Source organism: Mirounga leonina, unplaced genomic scaffold, assembly GCF_011800145.1.
Source record: "Mirounga leonina isolate KUSES-001 unplaced genomic scaffold, KU_Mleo_1.0 Mir_114, whole genome shotgun sequence".
In the NCBI taxonomy this organism is placed as follows: Eukaryota; Metazoa; Chordata; class Mammalia; order Carnivora; family Phocidae; genus Mirounga; species Mirounga leonina.
The window spans coordinates 38252871-38279279 of record NW_023270265.1 but is presented as its reverse complement, the minus strand read 5'-3'; the positions used below and the strand labels follow the sequence as shown (position 1 = coordinate 38279279).

The window sequence follows — 26409 nt, the reverse complement described above, 5'->3', positions numbered from 1 at the left end:
CAGGAATCTTGATGAAACGGTTATTTCTCTGATGTGTTCAAGGACATCTTACCCTTGCTGTATCCTGTGACAAATAAGTCGGAGAGACTTTTGTGGGTTGATCGGTCAATATCTGTCTTCCTGAATATGCTCTCATCGACCTAAACTCCAGAGGCCCACTATACTCATTTAAAAGCTATAATTGTCTAGCTTATGTGTGTGTTCTAGTGCAAACCTTAAAAGTACAAGAGGGATTTATTATTTTTGTTAGAGAAAACAAGAATAAACAAATACTAGAGATCAAGTTATGTGAGCACTCATCTAATTTAAATAATGAGGGATACTTATGGTTTGGAAACCACGTGAAAAAATAAGAATTTAGCTGTGAGGGAGACACATCAAGGTAAAGAGGATTTTACATTTAGGGCACACCATTTTTGTTTTGTTTTGGGTCCTGGAAGCTTTTTGAGACTGTTGGATGGCCCAACTTGCTTTTAAGGGACAGTGGGATCCAATGAAACTCATTCCAGTCCACCCTCAAGGGAGAGATGTTCACCCTCCACCTGACATTCAGGTGAATCACTCTCGCTCTCTCGCTCGCTCGCTCGCTCTCTCACACACACACACACACGGCAATCTTGTTTCTTGGTAGCTGCTGAGAACAATGGTGTATTGTGCCTCAAATGTGTCCTACAAACTGGCACCAAAGTAATCCTCTTAGGACACTGATGTCATCATATTTCCAGCTCCAAAACCTTGATGAGTGACAAGGTAAAGTTCAAGGCTTCATGCTGATCATTGAGGATTCCTTAAGTCCTGCGCTTACCTCCTCCCCACCCCTAAGCCCATCTTGTTTTATTTTTATTTTTAATGTTATTAAATCTGCCAGTTATTGAACACATACTAAATGACAGGCTTTGTGTTGAGAGCTTTACATACCTTGTCTCTAATCTTTGACCCAGCAAGGTCAGTGGTGTTCCTCCCCTCTAATAGATGAGGAAGAGGAGGCTTGTAGGAATTTAGAAACCTGCCAGAGATCACTAAGCTGGAAAGTAGAGGAGCTGATTTTCTACCCAGGCCTCCCTGGCTCCCAAATCTGTGCTAATTGTATTTCTGCTCCCCTCGCCCCACATTTGTCCTGCTTGAATCATCATGGAGGATATTTCCTATCTCCAGCCTCGGTCACGCTGCCCCTCCTGCCCTCATGGGAAATACCTATATTCTCCTTTTCTGTATTTGTCAAAGACCTAACTCAAGTTCAGCTGCCTTATAATGCTTCTCAAAGGCCCATCCCTTCTGTAAATTCTTCTAGAATTACTCTGTCCACCTAAGTAAACACGAGGGAAATTAAACAACAGTTGAGTCACCGGTGCAACTTAAGAAAGCGCTCTCTCAAGTATTTGTTGACTCCATATCCAGTCTTGTAGAACAGCCTTTCCAGGTGTGAAGTGTTGCTGCCTCTCATGGGATCTGCCTCCCTCGAGCCCATTCCTCCCAACACACACACAGCCCCCACTCAGGGACATGCACACTGCCTGACATAATTGAAACCCATTTCTGTTCCATCTTTGGGGAAGTCTGGGGACAGTAGATCTCTCTCTGTGGTGTCGTGATTCCTCATGTCCGAGTCACCCCTCAGGCCCCTTTTTAGTGTCTAACAGCCTCTCCTAGATTCAGTTTTCCAACCCTGCTTCCCAGATTAATGCTTCATGCCCTACCCACTCCTGGGCTTGTCTCAGTCCTTCATCTTTTCCTTAACTCGAAAAGCCCCACGCTTTTCAAGGGGACACCAATGATCAGGACATTTTCTAAAGAAGGCCTAAAGAGAAGCTATTCATTAAAGGAGACACCATAATGCTACAGGTTTCAGAATAAATTGTCTTGATTGGTGACTTACGCACACAACTCTGTTCTGAACTCTGCATCTTTGGAGGGAAGGGAGCTCCAGTTTTTATCATGTTCCTCTTGAGAGGGGAAAAAAAAATCCAAGTGTGAATAGCTCTTACTATGTTATAAATGCAAGTGCTACTCTCCTCGGAAGTATGACTCTGCCCAGCTTACCTTCACTATAGGAGGGCTGTCCAGATGATGGGATTTTCAAAGCTAAGGGAAGGAATTTCACATTAAAAAATAATCCCTTTCCCTGAGCCATCTACTCACTAATGTCTACAAAATGTTTATCCAAAAATGAAAGAAGACTTCATCTGTACACCTAGAGTTAAGGCTGAATGTATAAGTAAATCTGAGAGAAGGAATACTGACTTAAATTTACCTGGAGCTCTTGAGAGCAATTTTTGATGAGGGAGTGAACTCAAGAGCATGGAGACAGTGAGGATCTAAGCTGGAGGTTGAGCCAGCTTCTCCCAGACTTTGAGAGGTGGCTCTGCCTCTTGTCTCTCTGATTACCTGCTCAGGTGACCAGAAAGGATGAAATTACTTGTGCTGATTCACAGAAACCCTCTTTTACAGAACAGCGAATTGACTTTTCCAAATACCCGCAGAAAAGACATCCTAAGGTAGACTCACCCTACCAAGAGGAAAATCTCGGCATCTGATTCACTTTGAGGAGGGGACCCCTCTGTGACATCATGTTCACAGCCCTTGGGGGGCAAGAAAGAGAGTCCTGATATTGTTTGCCTCTAGTATGCTGAAGTCAAAATGCCGAGTGTTTTCCTGAGCCAGCGTTAGAGAGTCAGAGAACTTTTCAGAAGGTTCAGTGATCGGTGAGTGGTGCAGATTTCTCCCATTGTGGTTGAGCCTGATCTGGCCACACCGCAGTAGAAACCAGCCAGCTTCCTATTTCATTGTGTGTTGGTCTGATGGTGACTCATACTGAGAGGTATGTTTATCCCAAATTGGCAGGAGCTGTGTATTCAAGGGCAAATTTTGTTAACACTGGGGAGGGCGAATATTTGTATGCATGACCTCTTTTTTCTGCAACATTGTATTTGTGTTCACACTGACATGATTAATGCTATTATGGTCCAGTGTGCCCTGGGGGGGGGGGTCACAAGAGGCTCGTGTCTGTACCCCATTTCAGTCAAACAGGCTGACTTGTTTGAATACTTGGACTTAACCGTGAAGATGCTGGCTTTCTGAATACTTCCAGGGAAATTACTGTCTGGGCAGTCGTCCTCAAACATCAGTAAGCATCAGAACCACCTGGAGGGCTTGTTAAAACATGGATTTCTGGGCCCTGCTCCCAGAGTTTCTGATTCAGTAGGTCTGGGGAAAGGCCTGAGGTTTTGCATTTCGAGCCATTTCCAGGTGGTATTGATGCTCTTGGTCCAGGGACATGATCTAGGTAATCCATTGTTTCTGTGGGTAAAATGATCGCCCTTTAAGCAGATAAGTGAGAACTTTTATGTAAGTAGCCTCTCCATTCCATTTGACTAACTTTATCTTGTTTACGATGCACAGAAGTCAAAGAGAAAGCAAAGGGCGTTATTTTCACTGACTCTCCCACGGTGTAGAATGAGCCTATAGTTCATAATAAAGCAGACCTTCTGTGAGGCCTTGGCCTTGAGGGGTCTGTAAGTTTCGTATGGTTAGGGATGGCCAGAAACTGCTGTCAACATAGGACACTAGGTGTGCAGAGAGTGGGTAGGGTGGGTATGGGACGAAAATACAAAGCATCTCTTCCCAGGAGTGACTGGGGCTCAGCCTGGCTTGGGGAAGGCAGCACTAATTTGGAGTCAAGGCAGAGGTGTACCACTCTCTAGGCATCATTCCTAATTCTCGAAGGGTTAAATGAGCCTTTTTACTGGGGTTCACAGAGCTCTTTAGAATCCTTTGGTGAGAGATGGTTTCAGTAGATATCTTGGCTCACAAAGACTACAATTCCCTCTTTAGTCTTTGAGGAGCTAAAATATATTATTCACACTTGGAGTGTTTTACTACTACTGTATCCGGTCTAGCTGTGTTCTTTCTTTTGTTGTTCATTATTTGAGACATTGTGAAGAAAGAAGTTTAAGAAAAATTAAGAAAAACAGAATGGTAGAAAAAGATAGCAAGGTCTTTCCATGCTGGACTGTCTGATGGGAAATGGAAGGCTGAGTACCCCTCAGAAAAATGGTGGGGGTGGTGGGTTCCCAGGTCCATGGAAGGTCCCATAAGTAACACATGGCTGGATGAGTGACTGCTCCTTATGTGCCACTCATGGAAACCCTGTGCAGATAGCCATTGAGGAATAGAGTTTGGGGGCCAATGATGGGAATGGCATCTGCTAGCCTGGAGCCCAGTTATGCCGTACCTGCTCGTCTGGAAAACACAAGTAGTTCTGCCATATGTAAAGGTCCCAACCTGAAATGATAAACCATAGCAATGGGCTTAATGATCATATCGTAGATTTTGGGAGGTCTACTCTCTGCAAGGCATTTTGGGGGTAGCCTGGGACTGTGAAAAATTCCTACCTTCAGTAGGTTATTGAATTAACCAGTGTAGAAAGGGGTGCTGACTGAGAATGTGAATCAAGGAGACATAAGGCAGTAGAAAGGGTATAAACAATATTCTGTGGGGCTTCAAAGGAAGAGTTAGGGTCTCAAAGGAACTTTTTTTTAAAAAGAAGAGGGTGTATTTAAGATTGGCCTTGAGGGGTCTGTAAGTTTCGTATGGTTAGGGATGGTATTTGATTCAACTGGTAGCCATAAGACAGTGCCTTCTCCATAGTAAGTGCTCAGTGGTGCTAAATGAACTAATATGTGAATGAATGATATGTACTGGTTGGGGAGGTAGTTATACTTACTTAAATGTGTGTTCAGAATCCAATAAGAGATAAGCAATCTAGGTATAGAAACAAATAAAATACAGTTCTTGACCCGAATGCACTCATATTCTAGCAAGGAACAGAGACACATAAAGAAGTAGTTATGGTATAATGTGAAATGTAGTGGACAGAGAACTGTTAAAGTAATATGGGACACAGTGCAGGGAGTGATTAATTCTGCTGCGAGGTCATGGCAGGCTAGGCTTTGAAGGAAGAATAGGAGTGTAACAAGTGGCTAAAGAGGAAATGAGAGAGAGAGGTGGTCAAATTGGCAAAACATAAGCAGTGAAATACAGCCTCTATCTGAGGAAAAACAGCCAGCCACGTTTGGCACGAGCTTCTAGTTGGTGACTTAATACAGCAGTGGATACAAGGAAGGCTAAAGAGAGGGCTTTGTGGGTCAGAATGAGTTGAGGATGGTTAGACCTGACGGTTGCACATACAGATGCCTCCAAGAGCCAGGCGGGTGACCTACAGGAGTGGAGACAAGGGCAAACTGGACGGTGTGTGGCCCTCGAAAGACAGAAGCTACTCTCTGGCTCCAACCTAGTTCTCATGAAGGGACATGCGCCAAAGCCAGAGCTTCCGATTTTCAAGAGTGACTAGAAATAGGAATTTTTATGTAAACTCTCCAGATGTTTAAATGTTGGCAAATGATTCAACTTTCTCTTCAAAAAAATCTCTGTGTAGGCCAAACAAAACATGTCTGTGGGCAGAACTCAGCCTTGGGGCCTCCAGACTGTGGTCTGGGGCTTAATGCAGCACTCCCCACACCTACCCACAGCAAGGATTCCATCCTCACACATCAAGACCCAGGACTTGTGCATGTATGCATATAAATGGCTGAAATAAAAGTCACAGGCAGCAATGCATTTACTCTATTTTCTATTCTCTTCTATTTTTAAAATATGCTGGCCATGATCCATTGAACCGATTTCATGTTTCAATAGGTCAAACCCAAGTTTGAAAACCATTGGTTTAGAACATCTACACTAAAGTTTTATTGGATGAAAACAGAATGAGGTACTTTCCTGGGCAACCATCCTTCTCTCCTGGGTACTCTTATGGTAGAGCTTAATGGGTATGTTTTGGTTAAGCTGGGTTACTTCCCTTGCAACTGGAGAAGTTTTTTGTTTTGTTTTTTAATTTTTTAATTTTTTTAAATTTAAATTCACTAAACATAGAGCATATTATTAGTTTCACAGAGGTAGAGGTCAGTGATTCATCAGTTGTATATCACACCCAGTGCTCATCACATCACGTGCCCTCCTTAATGCTGATCACCCAGTTACCCCATCCCTCCACCGCCCCCCCTCTGGCAACCCTGGAGAAGTTTTGACAAAATCATTGTAGAAGCTTTTAGTGATTATTTTATCGTAAACAGAAGTTGGCCAGAATTTGGTGTCCTCTTTTTGGGTGCTTGATACAATTAAGAACTGACTTAGCTGTTAAACTGAGTAATATGCTACTTAGGTGAAGTTCAGCAGAAAAGCCAAAGGAAACCCCCCATTCAGGTCTCATCAGCTTCCAGGCCTGGTATTTCTGGAACTACTTTTTCATTTAGAAGAATTTTTCCCCCTGATTCTGCATCACCACTTCCTGTCACCATGCTTAGCGGGTTTCCTGCCTTTTGCATCTCAGCCAAGCAGAGAAGGACAAGTTCAGGCTTTGGGCAGTCTGTCATGCATCATGTCACCCCACCAGCCATGCAGAAGCTCCTCCCCTCAGTCTGTTGGGGACCGCGTGCTATATATAGCATTCATTTTTGACCTATCAGAGCATTTCCAGAAATATTGCAATTTAGGGGCTTTGGAGAGACCTCACCCCTCCTTTGGGAATGTCTGAGGGCTGAGCTGTCCTAGCCAGCCTCTGGTGCAGCAGGAAAGGCATGGCCTTGGGTTCAGGGCATGTCTGCCATCACTCCCGTCTTGAGTGAGAGGCACCCCAGCAGTGCGCAACAGGACTCTACGTGAGCTTGGGCTCTTGAAACAAGAGGCCAAGAGGGGCATCTTGCCATGGGAGGAACTGGTGTGAGGGAGACACCCTCAGGGAAAGGCCATGCCTGCCAGGAAAGCCACGCACCCACAGGGGAGCAGCACTAATATTGTGGTTTTGCATAATAAGTAGGCAGAAAAGGCAGATACTAAACCTGAATCAAGCCAACAAGGCCAGACAGAGAGGGGCAGCTTGCTGGGACAGAGAGCAGCAGATGCAGACTATCAGGGGTCGGGGGCCAGTGCCGGGCAGGATGACTGGGCAGTGTTTGGAGACGAGATGCGAAGGCCCCTTCTTTACAAAGCCTGTGCTTTGCTTCCCTCCAGGGCCCTGTTCTCACCCTCCTATAGCAAAGCAGCCCCTCTGGAGCTGTGTGGCCCGTAGCCTGCACATCTGCTGTACCCAGAGGCCATGTGCTGCCAGGGGCTGAATGCTGGGATTGGTGTCAGATGCACCACATCTCTGCCCCTTCCCAGAGGACAGAGAGCCAAGCTCTTACCCTGCCGGAGATCTCCCCCCTTCTCTTTTCCAGTAAAAATCGTACTGAGAACACCCGCTTTTCTCTCCAGGTGGGGGAGGTTTGGTAAGTTATCGGATGAGTTTGAGCATTGGGCAGAATTATTGCTAGATCTACAACAAAAACTGATTTAAAAAACCCGTAATAACCATGACAGATTGTTTATCAGAAAGTATGGCGAGCAGGAGAAAAGGAAATGATTAAGTCTGGGAAACAAAATATTGTACAAGAAAGGGAATCTATTCACAGGATGCACCCCAGAGTTTAGGAGAACAATAATTGCATTCTTAAACACTGACCACAGATTTAACTGAAAATTGTGGTATCACCATATTGGTGATGTTTAAAAGGTACTGGCTGAGCTGGTGTAAGCAGTGTTAAGAAACGTAGCACTGAAGCCAGAAAAACACCAAACATTGTGGGCTGGCGGGAGGAGTGGAGGGGGCAATTGCCATCATGCGTTATAAGCATATTCTTTTTTTACGCCTATAGGCCTATTTAGTTTCTTAAACTTTGATAAAAATAAAAACATGGGAGAAAAACCATACAACCATCTCCATATTTTGTTGTCAGGATTAATGTAAATGAGATCAGATTTGTAAAAGCTTCAAACGTGGATCTTGTCATGCCGTAGGTAGTCCATAAAGTTAGTTGAAGGTCAGCTGATCTGTAGAGTTTTGTTTTTTTTTTTTAAAGTAATAGGGTAGGTGCACAGCTCAGAGCCAAAGGGAATGGCCCAAGATCCCTCTCAGAGAAAAGAAGATGAAAATGTAGGTGGTTAGAGAATGAGATCTGTAACGGATGGAGGGCATCGTCAAAATTCCCTCAGCTGGGATTTCCGGTAGAGACAGGTTCAAAGCCTAAACGTGTGAAGCCCTTTCCTGGATGCGTCCATTTCTCTCTCATTCGTCCCTTGTGGTACAATTATCATTCCATTCGCCTCGGTGGCTTTGTAAAATTATCCCCTAAGCCTTCAGGGTTTTGTAGGTTTACCTGAAAAACAAGTTGTGTTTATGAGGGGAGAACTCTGCAGCCCAGCTGTCTGAGTTCAAATCCCAGCTCTATGGTTTACCAGCTGTGTGACCTTGGGCAAGTCATTTAACTTCCCCGTGCCTCAATTTCCTCATCAGAAAATTAGGGTGTTAATAGTACCAACTCCATAGGACTGTTACAAGAATGGAATCAATTAATGAATGTCATGCATTCAAAACAATGCCTGGCATACAGCAAGAGCCCAGTGATTGTTTGCCCTTGTTGCTATGACTACCGCTATCCCTCCTGGCTGAGGGAAAGCAGGGGCGACATGTTCATTGTTGTGGAGTTGGGCAATCAGATTAGTTTCAGGACTCAGGCAAGTAAATCAAGCTGAGAGAGATGAGTTAAGGAACCAGGGAAGGCCCACCCGTGTGTGCTGGGCAGTCTCCGTGGTTTACCTGAAGCCGAGCAAGGCTGTGAACCTCGGGCGTGCCAAGCTACTCCAGGACCACACGAGTGGCTGGCTTCCCGTGGCCAGTAATTCCTACTGTCCGGTGATAGAACTTCACCGAGGAATTCTTCCGGCTGGGTTCGTGATGCCCACGTCGCCTGGGCAAGCAAGCTGACGACTCCACTTCATCTCTCTGCTGTGCAATGAAACGAGATGTCTGATAATGACTTGGTGCCGGAACGTGTAGACCTACCTGGTAAAAGCATGGTTCCAAAGTGCTTCGGGCTGGAAGCTGCATGTGTTCAGGATTCTCACGGGAGGAAGCAGGCCACCCACCAGCAGGTGCCTGCCCACTTCTCCGCATCATCATGTCATGCCCCGGGGACTCTGTAGTTAGCATTTCCGAGGTTCTGGTGCCACCCTCGCTCCTCCGCACAGGGCAGCTCAACTGGAAATTGTGCTTTGTTGTGTGGTTCCCAATCAGAGAGAAACTTAGCCAGATTTGATCTGAGACTGGGCCGTCAGTAAGCTCATGCCTTCAGCTTTTGTTTGTTTTCTGAGTCAGAGACTTAGGCAAGCGTTGTTTCGTATGTCATTCGTTGAGTTTATTGACATCATCAGAATTACCTAATGGATAGACACTATCGTGAACCCAAGATCTTCAGCCCGCTCGCAGTTTCCCTGGAGGCTGTTGCTAAGAAAGAAAACCAGACTCGTGTTCAATGAATGCATGTACTGAACACACATTTATGGAGCACAGACCTGGTGCCGGGACTGGGTGAGACCCTGGGGATATACAGAGAGAAACAGAATGTTTAGATTGTGAATATAAAGAAAGTAAACAGAGATGGGTGGTGCAAAAGCAGGGAGACTGCCGTTCCTTAGATGCGCTGGGCAAAGTGCTCCGAGAGATGGCATGTAAGCTGCTTTCGGGTGAGACCAGAAGGAGTGGCAGCCGGCCTAGCAAATGGCTGGGGGATGAGCCTTTCGGGGAAGGGAGGAGGGCACGTGGAGATCCTGGAGCCAAGGGAACTGGAGCCTGGAGGCTGGAGGGAGAGCTCCTGGGAACACTGGAGAGGCAGTCAGGGGGGATCCTGGGTTGTGCAAGGAAAGTGCTTGGAGGGATGTGCTCGAATTTTGTCCTAAACGATCATTCTGGTTGCTGTGTGGCAAAGCGATCAAACGGGTGAGTCCCAAGCCCACACTGTTTGAAGATACAGACTCCCTGCGTTCCTCCTGACTGCTCTGTAAACACCCCCTAACACCCAGCTTGGTGAGGGGATCAGTCGCTTCTAGGCATGTCCCATTGTTTCTAATCTTCTGACAAATCTCTGGGGCCGACACTGGAGTTGACGTACCTCTAGGTAAGTGGTGATCGTGAAAGCTCCTACGTAAGCCATGAATGGAGTCTTGATGGTGTCTTGATCAAAAAAAATTTTTTTTCTTTTTTATGGTCTCTTTCCCAGGAAGGCAGCAGAGATGAAAGGATAATGAGGGCATTTTTTAGGGTGAGGATGTGCTGGTGAAAAACCAATATATACCTTAGTGGGGAGGATTTTATGCGTTAATAAGGTGCGAGGCATGGGGAGGTTTTGGGTGGTTCCTATCTCCTTGTGTGTATATGGTTGTTCCCTTTGATTGCTGAGCAAACATTGAAAAGCTGAGACTAACAGACACTAGTCAAACCTCCTGGTTAAAATCTATAGAGACAGAAAATAGATTGGTGGTTGCCAAGGACTGAATAGGGGAAGGATCGAGGAGTGGCTGCTAATGGGCATGAGGTTTCTTTTGGGGGTGATGAAAATGTTCCAAAATTAGATTGTGATGATGATCACACAACTCTGTGAAAATACCCAGTCACTGAACTGTACACTTTAAATAGGTAAATTGCATGATATATGAATTTAATAAAGCTATTAAAATAAAACCTGTTTACAGCCCAGTGGGATAAGCTGGAATGGTACACTGAAAGTCATAAGGTTCATTGGATGAATCGACCATTCACTGGGTAGTGCCCAGCAGAAAAGCAGGTGTCTGTTGCCAGTGGTCTCAGAAGACAACACAACTGGAAATTCAACATATTTGAGTTTGAGGTAGAGCACATGGGTATTTATGATCAAAGACCTTAAACTGTGTCCCACCATATTCCTGTACTGAAGCACCATGGAAACAGTAATGGCTTCCATTTCTCGAACACTCACTCGGGCTGTTGGGAAAGGTGCTGAGCACTTTACATGCATTAACTCATGTATCCTCCCAAGTATCAAGGTAGGATTTATCCCCATTTTACAGAAGAGGAAATTGAGGCTTAGGGAAGAATGGTAACTTGTTTCAAAATCACGGAGCTTAAGAGGGGTGCAGCCAGGATTCGCACCAAGTCTGTCTGACCGGAACACACAGTGACTGGCTCACCACTGGGGGTGACCCCTCCCCGCACACCATCATGTGGGAGCAGAGGGCTCCCAATTTGCCTACATGGTGAGCTGAGAAATAGTACTCTCTCAGCTCCTCAGAGATAAGCTAGACTATACTCTGGTTCTGTCACTCCTTTCAAGACCTCCACCTGGGTGGGGGCAGGGGGATAAGGAAGTTTAAAGTTTGTTCCTCAGCCCGTCCTTGGAGGAGGCACAAGGGCAAACCTCTTCCACTGTCTTCTGTTCTGTGATGCCCTTCACTTCCTCTGTGTTTCAACTAAACCAGATTTCCTGATGGTCCCCAAACACACCCCATCCCACCCTTCATTGTCTAAGAGGCCGTCCCCTTCCTTCCCATTCATTTAAGTCCTACCCTTCCTTTGAGGTACAGCTGAAAGGGTCCTTCCTTCTCAAAGCCTTTTTTCTGGTTTCTCTTTCCCCATTTTACAGTTTTCTTCTGGCATGTGATCTGTTCTCTACCTTGTATTCATATTCATTCATTCTCATTCACTTTCTCTGTCTCCGTCTCTCCACCTTCCCTCCACCTCCCTCTATCTACCCAACTAAACGGTAAGCTCTGTGAGGGCAGGACCTGGGGTGTAAGGGAATGTCAAGGGAGAAACTCTGCCCCTTTCCCCTTCTGTTGCTCTTGTCCACAAAGAGACAGCTGTCGTTTCAGAAGACAACAGCTGACTTACCATCACCCCCCACCAGATGTGTCCTGGGCTCTCCCCCGCTTCAGGCCCTCAGGGCTCAGGGTGCCCCAGCTCTCTGAACTATCCTCCCTGTCACCCTTTCACCTGCAGCCCACCCCCTAGGGTCAAATCCCACTCTCTCCTCCCTAGAGGAACTTTCTCTACCCCTTTGTCCCAGCTTACTGTTTGCTTCCCTCTTCAGAAGTCCTCCCATAGTGTCTGTGCCTGTCCTATATTCTTCACCTCCCAGGAAAGATCCTGAGTGGTTTTCTCTCTGTGTTGATCAACTCCCCAGGTAGGGTTTCCTGTGGGCTGTGCACATCCCTGGGATGCCCCCCTTCAGAGGCAGGGACGGCATGGCTAGTCTGTCTCTGGAGTCCCCATAGAGCCCGAATGACACGGCATGCGCAGCGGCACTCACTTGGTCAGTATTTGTTCACTCTGTTGATAAGAAATTGCATCCCAAGGACTGGAAGGATGCATTTAGTTTTCATGGAGGCATATTTTTAATGGCTCTCTGTTCCCTCTCCCCCAATCCCATGTTGGATTTCAAACATATTTTTTCTTTCCCAGTGATGGACTTCACTAAATCTAAATGTTCTTGAACTTCAAGAGATAATCTATTCTCTCGCACTCAGGCAGATGAACCCCTGAAGTTAAATAAGAGAATGGTCAAACCGCCCAGAGTTGTGCCGGCACCTGGATGACTAGGAGAACGCCTGGCCAGGTGACAAGTGTAGGTTATGATGCATGTTTGCCTTTTCTTGCAAAGGTAGCAGGCGAAGCCATGTCCTACGGAAAGCTTGAACGGACCAGAACCTCAGCCCTGGGAGGAGCTCACGTACCGAGAGAGGAGTGCTAGCAGTTGTAAAATCATGCCTGATTCTGCATGTTGGATGCTGGGAACTCAAACTCTTTGTTTTTGTCTCCCCACGGGGCGTGCAGACACCAGAGAGATCCAGGGGAAGGCGAGTTGGTGTGTTTCTTCACAGAGCAGGAGTGGGAGTGCCTTTTTCAAATTCTTATTTCTGAAATTCAGAATTTTCCTGAACTAAGAGGCTCATTTTGCTGTTTACTAGTGTTGTAACCTCAGCTCACTGGTGTGCTGGTGAACGCTTAACAGCAGTCTGGGAGGGGAACGGGGGAAGGCCCTGAGGTGTAAAGTCTGCCAGTTTCCATGGCGTCAGTGTCACCCCCACCAACACCCCCCATGGCCTATTTTAAAGGACTAAGGCGGAGTCAGTGGCCGCACAGTCGGGCCGGGCTGTGCAGAGTGGGCTCTCCACAGCAAGAGCCCGCTCCAGCTCCCCGCTCGTGGGGCAAGTCCCTTAGCATCTCTGAAGCTCAGTTTTCATAGTTGTAGGGTGAGGATAATTTGAAGTTGATGGGATCAAGGGAGATATTGTATTTGAACACCTTTTATAAATTGTGAAGTACCATACCCATATTCATCATTTTCCTTAGTTTGTCTAAAATGATATTTTTAAACTAGTTGGTATTTCCCAGAGTGTCCTGAGCAGTGGGTAGAAGCTGCCAAAAAGAAAAGGCAAAGACAGCCGGGAGCTTCCGGTGTTGTTACCAGACTTGGGTGTGTACCTCACAAGGACACTTTGACCTATGTCTTGGTTCTTTCTTTTTTTAACCCCTCTAAGGTGTCTGGATTTGGAACTGGGGGGTAGAAGACAGTATTGGCACCATGCCTAAGCTGAACCCTGTCCCAGGACCTTAGGCCCAGATGCTAATAGACGGTGATCTTATCTCTAAACTTGCATTCCCAAAATGGCTCCAGGGGGACCTGGTCCCTCCCAGTCTTGAGCAGCCTATAAAGATGTGGTGTTCTGACAGCAGGGTTCAGACTGAAGCCACTGCCCAGTTGCTTGACTTGATCCATTTCTAAATGGAATTTCTAGCGCAGGGACAATGTGAGATCCCTGGATGACCTTAAAAGGCTCCGTCAGATCTTAGAAGGGATTTCTGTTACACATGAGACATGCCTGCTCATACAGGTTAGTGACCGTCCCTGCTGACATGGGCCTCTGTGTCACCTGGGAGATGGGACCTGCATTCTTAGTCTCTCTTTACCAAAGGACATGGCAGGAAAGCCGGCCTGGGAGTCAGGGAGCCTACCTCCTAATCCGAAGTCCTTTCTGATTCCTGTGAGGGAGAGGAGCTGGGACTCTAAGCAAATGACTGTGGTCCAAAGTAAAATTACTGACTCTGTCAGAGAAGGACTTTGAGAGGTCACAGAAGGGTGTGCCTCAATGAGTCATCTCAGCCCGGGGTGTGTCTCGGGAGTCACTCTTGAGAAGGAGGAACCAAGTTGGTTTTACATCCCTTTCCAAGACTCACCTTCCTATAGAGAAGGCAGGTGCAACACATCAGGGCAAAAGCGTCATGTAATTTACAAGGAGGAAATTTCCTGGCCGAATTATTATAATCCTAGGACTTCTTTGCCTTGTGAGAATCAGATTAACCAGATTTGCGCCTGGGCTGTTTCTATAATCAGGAGCCCAGCTGACCGACTGCTGACAGTGCCTTTTATGTTTAGAGGAAGAGCGAAGACCTGTTGCACGGCCTCAGAAAGGCAAATCAAGTACCGGGACATCTTACAAGTGGAAAGTGGCAGAGCAGCTAGAATATAGCCGTCCTGCTGCCCGCCCCCCCCCCCCCCGCCACCTGCTGGGAGTGTATGTGCCAAGGCAGCCCTGCGCTTTGTGCCACGTAATAATCCTGATTAACAAACTAACATGGTATAAAAAAATTAGGTCGTGGAAGCCAATTAAAGAGAAAGATCATTTTGGACAACTAATGAAGGGGTTGCAATGTGTAGCTTCGAGTAACTACCACTTGCCACAGTAGGAAATGGACTTTTAGGTAAACTACAAATTAAGCATTCTATGCATTCATTTAAACTCCGGAGTTTCTTGTTTCCCTGGCTAATACCAGTGCCGTTTTCTAGCACAAAGAAGGGGAGTAGGAGGTGGAGGGAAGCTGGAGCAGGGAGAAATCGTCTTTGTGATGTGTGTTTACAAGCAAATGGGAACTAAGGGAGTAGAAGCCTAGAAAAGATTCTAGGTGATCCACCAGTTTCTGAAATGTAGGCTCCCAGGAGAACAGGATTCCCACCTTGAAGCAGAAACCAACCTTACCGGCAGAATATCATTTCGTGATTGCAAATCCAGATGGATCCTAACCAGAGACCAATCCAGGCCTGTGCTCGGGGTGGAGGCTGCAGGGAGGGCAGACTCCTGAGGGCAGACTGTGTTTCCTCCCTGGATCACCCTTACCCTGGGAGTGTTCTTTTCCCAGAAATTGCTGCAGCCTGGAATAATTTCCTTTTATATGTGAAGCGCTATTTCCCATCTGCTTATTTACTAGCAGGTGTTACCTTTGGGATTACGATGCAGCTGGGTGTTCAGTGCTTCTGAGCTGTGTAATCAGATTTTAGCGAGTACATCACACTAGATTGATTTCCTTCTGTGCTGGGTAAGACTTTCCTGTGGAAATCCCCTACACAGTGCTTCAGAGCATGGGCTTTGAAGTCAGACTATGTCTTAGCTGTGTGATCTTGAACAAGGGATCCAGTTCAGCTATGGTGCTCTCCTTAGCACTACAGGATAATAGGACAGCGCCCCCATAAGGCATTTGTGAGAATTATCTGCGGTCACGGGTATTAATTGGTTATCTTAATGCCTGGAACATAGTCAGTGTTCAATAAATTGTACCTACTATAATAATAGAATGGTGCTAGAGAGTTATTTACTGAGATGCCATAAGTTCAGAATTCTGTGGCTTCATGTGGGGTATTGGGTGGTAACCATATTTTCCCCTGATCCAGAAATTGAGCTGAGAAGCACAGAGATAACAACTCAGATTATTCGATGTGTGAAATCAGACGTATGCCAGAAATTTGGAGGAATTAACCATTGCATAGGGCCAGCGTTGATACATTGTGAGACAAAAGCAAAGCCCAAAACAAGAGAAAATCAAATGCTGGGTGACAGTACAGGTTATTTAGTGCAGAAGGATGTGTGGGAGAATGAAATATTTGAACAATATAGCCCAGAGTGAAAGCTTCAGAGAAGAGCCAGGAGCTAGGCTGGGCCCCATGGGTCAGGTTGGATTTGGGCAGGTGGGAAAAGAAGAAACCATTCCAGGTGAGGCACAGAGCTGTGTGTGGAGGCTCTGGGGACGCTGAAGATCATAGATCAGGGAGTGGCCAGAAGGCCCAACCAAAGGGGTGTTTGTATATTTACATAGACAAATAATAGAGTATTTTAATGTGCATTCTTTGGGGTTGGACTGCCTGAGTTCAAAACCACTTAGCACAGTGCTAAGTACTCGGCAAATGTAGCTCCTTCTTAGATATCTAAATAGCTAGTGTGGACCGTGTCATTGAAGATCCCTGCAGCTAGACAGACAACTCTAGACTTGATGGGTTGGGACTGAGAGAGCTATTGGAAGTTCTTTTTGTTTTTACGTTAATAAACTTTATTTGCGGGGGGGAGCTGGGTGGCTCAGTCGTTAAGTGTCTGCCTTCGGCTCAGGTCATGATCCCGGGGTCCTGGGATCGAGCCCCGCGTCGGGCTCCCTGCTCGGCGGGAAGCCTGCTTCTCCCTCTCCCTTTCCCCTGCTTGTGTTCCCTCTCTCGCTGTGTCTCTTTCTGTCAAATAAATAAATAAAATCTTTAAAAAAAATAAATTTTATTTTTTTTAGAACAGTTTTAGATTTATAGAAAATTTGAGAAGTTCGTACAGGGAATTTCCATATACTTGACAATTTCCCACATTGGTAACATCTTCCATTAATATAAAACTTCTGTTATAATTAATGAACCAATATTGATGCAGTATTAACTAAAGTCAATACTTTATTCGTATTTCCTTACTTTTTGTCTGATATCCTTTTTCTGTTCTGGGATATCATCAGGACACCACATTACGTTTAGCTACCATGTCATCTCAGGCTCTTTATAGCTATGACAAGAGGACTTTCCTCCTTGTTTTCGGTGACCTTGACAATTTTGAAGAGTCCTGGGCAGGTTTTTGTAGAATGTCCCTCAATTTGGGAGGTTTCTCATGATTAGGCTAGGATTATGGGGGTTTTTGGAAGGAAGATCACAGAGGCAAAATGCCCACATCATCTCAGCGTGGCCATCACTGTTGATGTTGACCTTGAGCACCAGTTTGGGGTAGTGCTCATCAGATTTGCCCACTGTTAAGTCACTCTTTTCCCCCCTGTCCATACTGTCCTCTTCAGAAGAAGCGACCAAGAACAGCCCACACTTAGGGAATGGGGACTTACATGCCACCTCTTCGAGTGGACTACTCTTTGCGGGTTGGAGAAGAAGGAGCCAGGGAGTAGGAAACTCTCCACACTCTGGGAAAAAGGGGTTGAGGGCAGGATTCATGTCCCGAAAGAAGGGGGGAGCTCAGTTATGTGACAGTGGGCAGAATTTAGTGGGAGAGGAAAAGAGGGCGGAATCAAGGATGACGGCAAGGTTCCAAGCGGCAGTGATTAGGGGATTGTCTGAGTGTAGACAGCACTGCATGCATTGGCTGCCAACTCCATTTCTTGGCTGTGTCACCTTGGAGGAGTCACTTTATTCCTCTGAGTCTCCATTTGCCCGTTGTTACCTGGGGTTGACGGTCCCTGTTCTTCCTGCCTCCTGGGTCTCTGAGAGTGAAATGAGAAAAAGCAGTTGTGAGCACTTGGAAAACCATCAGGCACAAAGCACTGCAGTTTTGAAGGCTGGCTAAGGGAGTGCTGGGGTCTTTGGGAGAGGAGGAGGATCTGACTATCTCAGATAACCGGGGGCAAGTTATAACTCACACTGCATACTCTGTCATGGGTTTGTGATGGTTACCTGCTAAGGAGATTTTTGCTTTCTCAGATGTTCTGTTCCTAGGGGTCTAGTTCCGTGGTCTGTTGGGCAAGATGAGGCTGGTTCTGGATTGGAAGGAAGGGCTTTGCCTAATCTTTGTGGTGTTCTTACTGCTTGTAGTGGCCCCTGCTTGGGGGCGCTGAAGGTTTCTGGGATTTCCTTACTGATCTCAGTCCCCCAGTCTTATCACCTGTCCTACTTCGTAGGCATTTCAAAAGTAATGCATCCAAAATGGCGCTTTTGACTGCCATCCTTGACTGTAGTTTCAGAGATGGGACTGGCCTTGCTTGCCTGTGACAGTGTGAAACTTTCCAGCTTGCAGTGGGCTGCTTATCTGAGTAGTTGGAATCCCTCCAAACTGGATATTACAAGGTGGAGGAATCCCTTTACCTTTCTGGGCAAATGGACTTCTAGCTCTTCATATATATTTCCTCAGTATTCAGAAAGTATGCAACCATGCTTTTGGGATTTCATTGTACTACTCTTATTTTAGCAATGAATTGTTGAGCCATGAAAGATTTTGAGCTTGTCTATGCAAGTTTCAGGGCAAATCACTGACTACTTGGTACAGTAGAAAGAGTCAGGAAGCCTGACTGTTAAATGTACGTCTGCCAATAACTTGCTAGTAACTTGGGGCAAGGAATGTAGGCTCTTCACCCCTCAGTCTCCCTATCAGTAGAGTAAGTGGGTACCACCCAGGCTTTGAAAGATGGAGCAGTTGTGCAAAAATTAGCAACAGAGCTAGCTGGCAATAAGAGGAGTGTGGAATTTACTCTCACAGCCGCATTGTAACTGACTCAGCATATTTCAAAAATGTAAAATTGAGCCAATGAACATACATTTGGTATTAACCAAACTGCCAAATGCACTATGTAAAATGAACCTCTTTATTAATCTTTAAAAAGGAAAGAGATTCTTTTGTTGACACTGTTGAGATGAAATGAGCGCTCTCGTTTGGTCTTTGGATTCTGTCAATTCTTTAATAAGAAAAGCCCATTCCAGGGCACCTAGGTGGCTCAGTCGGTTAAGGCTCAGGTCATGATCCCAGGGTCCTGGGATCAAATACTGCATCAGGCTCCTTTGCTCAGCAGGGAGCCTGCTTCTCCCTCTGCCTCTCCCCACTCCTCCCCCTGCTTGTGTGCACGCTCTTCTCTCTCTCTGACAAATAAATAAATAATATCTTAAAAAAAAAAAAAAGCCCATTCCTGCACAAGGGGGTGGTTCTGATACATGTTTTCCTGGGCTGATGTATGATGGAGAGTCAAGTAAACGCAAGAGAGGCTCTGCTCATCTCTGGGTGAGAACAAAGGTCACCTCAGGGCATGGAGGACTTCGGAGTGTAATATATATTTCCAAAGGGAAATGCTTGCAAAATGCAAATGCTGATCCCAATTCTGACCTTTGCGACTGGTGCCAGTTGAGACAAAGAGAAAAGCCAAGAAGTGAAATGATATTTTCCTTCCCTCATCATTACTCAGCATGGCTTACTTGCTTAGCTATAAAGAATTCAAGTGTCAAGAGAAACTGCAGTGCAGTTTTCTGATTCAAAGAATGCATTCTTCCTTCTGGCCAAGAGGTCCACTGTGCGCCAATATTGTTTCTGAAGAGGACAGCCTTGTGGATTGCTTCCTTCACTCTAACGTTCCTATAACTTGCGTATCCATACTGTTTGATTTTTAAAGGAAAATAGTTCTTAAACTATCGTATGCATAGGAATCATCTAAGGAGAGCACCTGGGTGGCTCAGTCGGTTAAGCGTCTGCCTTTAGCTCTGGTCATGATCCCAGGGTCCTGGGATCAAGCCCCACATTGGGCTCCCTGCTCAGCGGGGAGTCTGCTTCTGCCCCTCCCTCCGCCCCTCCCCCCTGCCCGTTCTTGATCTCTCTCTCTCACTCTGCACTCTCTCTCTCTCAAATAAATAAATAAAATCTTTAAAAAAAAAAAAAGAATCATCTGGGGAGCTTACGAAAATGATAGAACCCTGACTCCCACCCCGAGTTCAGTGGGGCTGAGGAATCAGCATTTTTAATCTATGGCACGGGGGTTCTGATTCAGGGGATCAACAGAGCTACTTGGAGGAGTATCGCGCTGGGTGCCAAGACCACGAGAGATACTTTATCACACACATGGTGTGTGTTCCCTTCGTCAGTCGTCCTAGCTGTTGCTTTTAGAACTACACTGGAGCTTGGCTCAATCAATTATTGCTTGACTTAGAACAATTTGTGATTGAGACAAATAGCATGGGAGAAGCCTAAGTTTGGGAGTCAGAAAGACCTGGGTGTAGATCTCCAAGCTTCTACTTATCATTCCTTGGGTAGGTTGCTCAAGAACTTTTTCTATTTACTTACCTGTCAAGTGGGAATAATATTACCCACATCACCAAGAGGGGGAGGTGGTGGTGAGGAGGGGATAGAATGACTTACAGGTAAGCACTTAGCACCATGCCTGGCATTTAGTAGTGGCTCAATAAATACCACTTTCCTCCATTCTCACAGGCAGCAGGAATTAACTTAAAAAAAAAAAAATAGAAAAGAAACTCATATTCTCCTCCAGCACTTAAAGCAGATATTGTAAAGATAAACTTTTTTTTCTAAAGATTTATTTATTGGGGCACCTGGGTGGCTCAGATAGTTGAGCGTCTGCCTTCAGCTCAGGTCATGATCCCGGGGTCCTGGGATCGAGTTCCACGTTGGGCTCCCTGCTCGCAGGGAGCCTGCTTCTCCCTCTCTCTCTGCTGCTCCCCCTGCTTGTGCTCTTTCACTCTCTCTCTCTCAAATAAATAAAATCTTTAAAAATAAAGACTTATTTATTTGAGAGAGAGAGCACACGTGCACAGGGTGGGGGGACAGAGGGAGAGAGAGAACCTTAAGCAGACTCCCTGCTGAGCGCAGAGCCCGACTCAGGGCTCCATCCCATGACCCTGAGATCATGACCTGAGCCGAAACCAAGAGTCGGATGCTTAGCTGACTGAGCCACCCAGGCGCCCCAAGAGAAACTTTTTTTTTAATGTCCAGGCAAATAGATTTGGGGCCTTGTTACACATCACTTTAAAAGTCAATGGTTTTTTAGCAGTCTTGAAAGGATGCCCTTCCTTAGTTCCTTTAGGTAATACTGACTTCTGTTTAACCTCTTCTCCGAGAGGTTAAATGAGTTGCCAAATGAAGATCAGGGGTGGCTCTCTGGTAGACGAGACAAGCCACTGGCCAGTGCATGCTACCTAACGAGTCAAGAAACATTTGCTGAGCTCCTTTGGTGCATAAATATACATTACCAAGAGAGGTCCCAGGGGGCAGGTAAGGAAATGCAGGTGGGTCACAGTGTTGGTATCTTTGGTGGACACTCCCCAGAGCCAGTGCAGAGAACCTGGATCAGGTGTGTTTAACCTGAAACCACACCTGTTCCTAGTCAAAATCTCACAAGGACCACCTTGTTTCTCAGAATTTAGCTAGTAATGGATTATTTGGACCGAGTTGTTCAGACTCTTTCCAGGTGAAACGAGAACATCACAGGGGTCTGAGAGAAACAATGCACCATTATACCTGTAGTGTCCAGCGAGCTCCTTGCTGGAACAGGCTTTCTAAATTGAGTCTCAGCATATCGCCCCACATCTCCCCCCGTCCAACCTGGTTTTACTGTTGCAGGAAAAAAAAAAAAAAAAAATCATCTTTGTTCTTTGTGTTGGTTGATTAATTTTAGGTTCACTGTTCTTATCCCATTTTGCGCTCATGAGGATACTTATGTAATACATTACTGTGTATCACATGGTTCCTCCTCCTGAGGACCCAAATCAGGGAAAAAAAAAAAAATAGTACAAAGTGCCTATCTGCCTTCTCTGGCTGGAGGAATTGCAAGTTAAATGGAGAGCTTTGGTCAGCTGAAAGCCACAATGTCCTCTCCTAGCCTTGCTCAGTCTTTATAAAGGAGAGGCTGTAAATCTTACCCCTGGGGCAGGGTGGTCACAAGAACTTCCATTTTCTGAAAGCCTACCTCTGGAAACTCAAAGAATAAGGCCAGTAAGCCCCATCCTATGATTTTAGAGCCTGATCCAATCCCCTTTGTTTTATAGGAAAAGAAGCTGAGGTTCAGAGAGCTCCACATAGTTATTAGGAACTTCTTTTTTTTAAAAATTACTGCCCACATTGTGTGTATGAGGAAATGTGCACACAACACGAGGCTCATTCTAGGCCTCCAAGAGGTTAAATGAGTTGCCAAATGAAGATCAGGGGTGACTCTGGTAGACGAGACGAGCCACTGGCCAGTGCATGCTACCTAACGAGTCCAGAAACATTTGCTGAGCTCCTTTGGTGCATGAGCATTCTGCTATGTTCTGAGAAGCTGGGGGATGGAAGGAGAAGTACAAAGGGGGAGAAAAATGTGAACTTTAAGAAATTACCCCCAGCTTTGAGGAACTTACAGTCTACAGTGAGCTCCTTACTGAAAGGTGTTTCTAAACCAAAATAAAGACATATTACAAATACATATTACAAAATATTGAACCAAACAGTATCATATATTTAACAGCCCAATTACATAATCCTAGAGAAGTTTGGGAGGAAGAAAGAGGGTTGCTGGCTCTCAGAGGAGCAAGCCCAGTGTTTTCTCCACTGGACTGTTAAAGCCACAATTCTCTGATTTATTGTTTATCCTCATGATTATGGCATAGGGAAGGGGCTCAATTCATCCTTCTTGAATCAACGTGTGGCTCCTTAGATAACATAATTATGGGGCTATTTCTGTATGCCCCTCATGACCCCTTTTGTAGGAATGCTTTCTACTCACATGCATCTCTTGTTGTTTTTTTTCCAGTGGCCCACCCTCAGGACCCCCACCACCCATCGGAGAAGCCTGTCATTCACTGCCATAAATGTGGGGAGCCGTGCAAGGGTGAAGTACTTCGGGTCCAGACCAAACATTTCCACATCAAATGTTTCACCTGCAAAGGTATGCTGCCTCCAGCTTCCTGCTTTCATGGCATGTCGCCATCTGTGTTCACCTCGGGGTCCATCCCTTGAACCCCATGCCAGGCCACCAGGTGACAAGTGAATGTGCTCAGAAGCCCTGGCATCACTTTCCTTCTCTGGTTTGGGTGGGATTAGACTCAAGGGGAGGCCGATTCCCCCAAAGACCAATGGCCCATACGCCTTCGGTGTTTATTGAGGGTCCTGATCCTGGGAGGAATGAGAACAGTAAAAACAATGCAGTTTTGTGTTTTGTACTTTATATTTATTTCCCCCGAAATGAAGGACTCTCATCCCAAAGTCACCTTGTCCCAACAGCCATTATTTATAGAAGGGCTGGCAAGTTTATAAGATTAGGGTTCTGGGCACCTGGGTGGCTCAGATGGTTAAGTGTCTGCCTTCGGCTCAGGTCATGATCCCAGGGTCCTGGGATCAAGTCCCACATTCGGGCTCCCGGCTCAGCGGGGAGCCTGCTTCTCCCTCTGACCCTTGCCCCTCTCATGCTGTTTCTCTCTCGTTCTCTAAAAAATAAATAAAATCTAAAAAAAAAAAAAGATTAGGGTTCTAAGTCACTGGATGCTGTGGGGTGATTGGGGAACATGTGCGTGCACGAGCATGTGTGTGTGCATGCACGTGTGTATTCAGAAGTGAGAATTAATCAACAACACTCGGAAGGTCTCCAAGAAGCTAACGAGTTGAGATTGATTGCCATTAACAAGACTCCTTTTTGGGGTTTGTAACTGTTGGCATCCTGGCATGAAATACGCTGACCTGTTATTCTGGAGGTAGGGCGGGGCTGAGTGGGAAAAAAGAGGAAGAAGAAAGTGATTTGTGTATTTATTTGAGGAACAGGTTACTTGAGCTGAGGTCATGTGGGGAGCTCAGGCTGGGTTGAGGGATCCAGGAGGAGAGGTGGAAGGAGAGACAAGATGATGAGCCTGCTTTGTAGCTCACTCTGCCCTCTGCGTGTGTTGGGCACTCTCATCCCTGGGAACTGCATTCCTTCTCAGTGCCTTAGTTTGTGAACTCAGCATTGCCATCTTAAGCCATCCATCCCTGGCCAGGGAGGCTTTCAAGGAGATGCTACCTAGGGACCGTCAAATACATAAAAATAGGAGGGGCGGGGGCCTATCTGTTTGTTTCACTGAGGGTAAAGTCTTCTGAGAAAGAGCATTAACATATGGCTCAGGTGAGAAGACTTAAGGGGAGGGGAGGACATCAGTTTAGTTCCCATTGAGCATGACAGAAGGCTGTGATGCACATTTTATAGAAAGGGATTCTTAAGTTTTTCCACAAACCGGTAGGAGTAAGTACCAGAAATCTTGTTTTCCGACAACTCAGGTTGGCCATCAAGAAACATGAGAGTCTCATCCAGGGTCCTAACTGCTCTGCCATTCTCTGTGGCTTGAATCCTGCCCTTGCCACTAAGTCGCTCTGTGATCTCAGGCAAGTTACCTGTCTCTCGGTGGCCCCATGTCCTTATCTGGACAATAAAGAGACTAGACCATGTGATACTTAAGTCATCCCGGGTCTGAAGTTTGCTGATTCCATATACACAGAACAATGTCTGTGTATAATAGAGAACCCAGAGGCACTGAATTAGAGCCTCTTAGCATGTAAGAGAAAAAGGTTTTCTGGTTACATCCAGATTGGTTAACTTAGAGTTAGGCATTACATTCCGTTTTATTTTTTGCTCATAAATTTCCTACAACATGGCTCAAGGGGTAGATTTGGTCTGCAATAGATACGTGGTCCACAAGCAATGGGGGCCTTGCATGTATTCTGTATTTCTAATTGAAAGTACAAAGTGGGGCGCCTGGGTGGCTCAGTTGGTTAAGCGACTGCCTTCGGCTCAGGTCATGATCCTGGAGTCCCGGGATCGAGTCCCGCATCGGGCTCCCTGCTCGGCAGGGAGTCTGCTTCTCCCTCTGACCCTCTCATGCTCTATCTCATTCTCTGTCTCAAATAAATAAATAAAATCTTTAAAAAAAAAGAAAGTACAAAGTGTTAGTCTCAGATGTGGGTAGTCACTGTTCGGCACACTAAGGAATTAGAAGACATGTTTGTTTATCCCTCACGGGTGGAAGCTTCCTTGCTATTTTTCTCTTCTAATGTAAATCTAAGGACTGAATGTAAATTATTTATATTAGAACGTTTTCCCATAGACTTTGTTTCATGCTATGAATGTGCTCCTGAAAAGTCAAATGTTTGTATAAATTGAATCATATTGTAGGAGCGCTTGCTATTTGTAGCAACTATTTTGAATTTAACAAAACTTTACTAAAATAAATGTCTTTTATTCCTGTTTGTTTTTTCTCACACTTAATCTATCAATATCTGTTATCTTATGTCCTTTTCTTTAATATCCAAAGAAAGTGACTTAACCTCCTCATTCCTTATACCCTGGCAAGTTCATTCCTTTTCCCCAAGATTCTAGAGTGATGTTGTCCAAGTAGAAATATGGTGCAAACCACGTATATAATTTCTATATTTTTGAATAGCTATATTAAAAAGGTATAAAGGGGTAGGTGCAATTAATTTTCATAATGTCTCTAATCTCTATATATCCAAACTATCATTTCAACATATAATTAATGTAAAAATTATTGAGATAATTTGACATTTTTTTTCATACTAGCTTAATAGCACATCTCAGGTTGGACTAGTCACATTTTAAGTACTCAAAAGCCCTTTGTAGGGGCACCTGGGTGGCTCAGTCAGTTAAGTGTCTGACCCTTGATTTGGCTCAGGTCATGATCTCGGGGTCATGAGATCAAGCCCCGCATCAGGCTCTGTGCTCAGTGGGGAGTCGGCTTAAGGTTCTCTCTCTCCCCTCTCCCTTTGCCCCTCTCCCCTCTTGTATGCTCTCTCTCTCTAAAATAATAAATCTTTTTTTTAAAAAGCCCTTGGGGGTGCCTGGGTGGCTCAGTCGTTAAACGTCTGCCTTCAGCTCAGGTCTTGATCTCAGGGTCCTGGGATCGAGCCCCGCATCAGACTTCCTGCTTGGCGGGGAGCCTGCTTCTCCCTCTCCCACTCCCCCTACTTGTGTTCCCTCTCTCACTGTGTCTCTCTTTGTCAATAAATAAAATCTTAAAAAAAATAAAAATAAAAAAATTTAAAAACCCTTTATTATAGTTAGTGGCTACAGTATGGAACAACACAGTTCTAGAGAGTCCTTGAGGTTTTGTTTTATTTTGTTTTTTTGAAGATTTTATTTATTAGAACTTGAGTGGGGGGCAGAGGCAGAGGGAGAGGGAGAAGCAGACTCCCTGCTGAGCAAGGAGCCTGATGCGGGGCTCGATCCCAGGACCCTGAGATCATGACCTGGTTGAAGGCAGATGCTAACCAACTGAGTCACCCAGGCGCCCCAAGAGTCCTTGAGGTTTGCATTCTTGTGGTCCCCTCTTGCTCCAAATTCTTTCCAGTACCAAATTCTTGGCTTCCCGTTGTGAATGCTGCTCCTTACACATTGCTTCACCCCACATTGGCCACCATGCTTCTTTACTTCCCAACATACCATGAACACAAGGCAGCTATTTTCAGTAGACTTTACTGAAGGTTTGGGATAATGGAGGGAAATTATAGCCCCGAAGAGGTAACAACTGTCCTAATATTCTCGAGCCATGTCTAGAACAAGAAACTTCTCATTGGCCAGGGCCAGTTTTCTCTTCTCTTCTCTTTTCTCTTCTCTTCTCTTCTCCTCTCCTCTCCTCTCCTCTCCTCTCCTCTCCTCTCCTCTCCTCTCCTCCCCTCCCCTCCCCTCCCCTCCCCTCCCCT

General features: G+C 45.7%; 1 protein-coding gene across 16 annotated transcripts in view; it reads left to right on the top strand.

Annotated features, from left to right (window-relative positions):
• Positions 1–26409, top strand: part of ABLIM1 (actin binding LIM protein 1) — a 293183-nt gene that overhangs the window by 125485 nt on the left and 141289 nt on the right. For 15 of the 16 annotated variants that reach the window (XM_035029703.1, XM_035029547.1, XM_035029693.1 and 12 more), the window contains exon 2: positions 22481–22615. In XM_035029703.1, coding sequence (XP_034885594.1) covers positions 22481–22615 — 135 coding nt within the window. Of the gene's footprint in view, positions 1–12509; positions 12528–22480; positions 22616–26409 lie in introns of those variants that run through there. The other variant, XM_035029639.1, reaches the window with a different exon arrangement.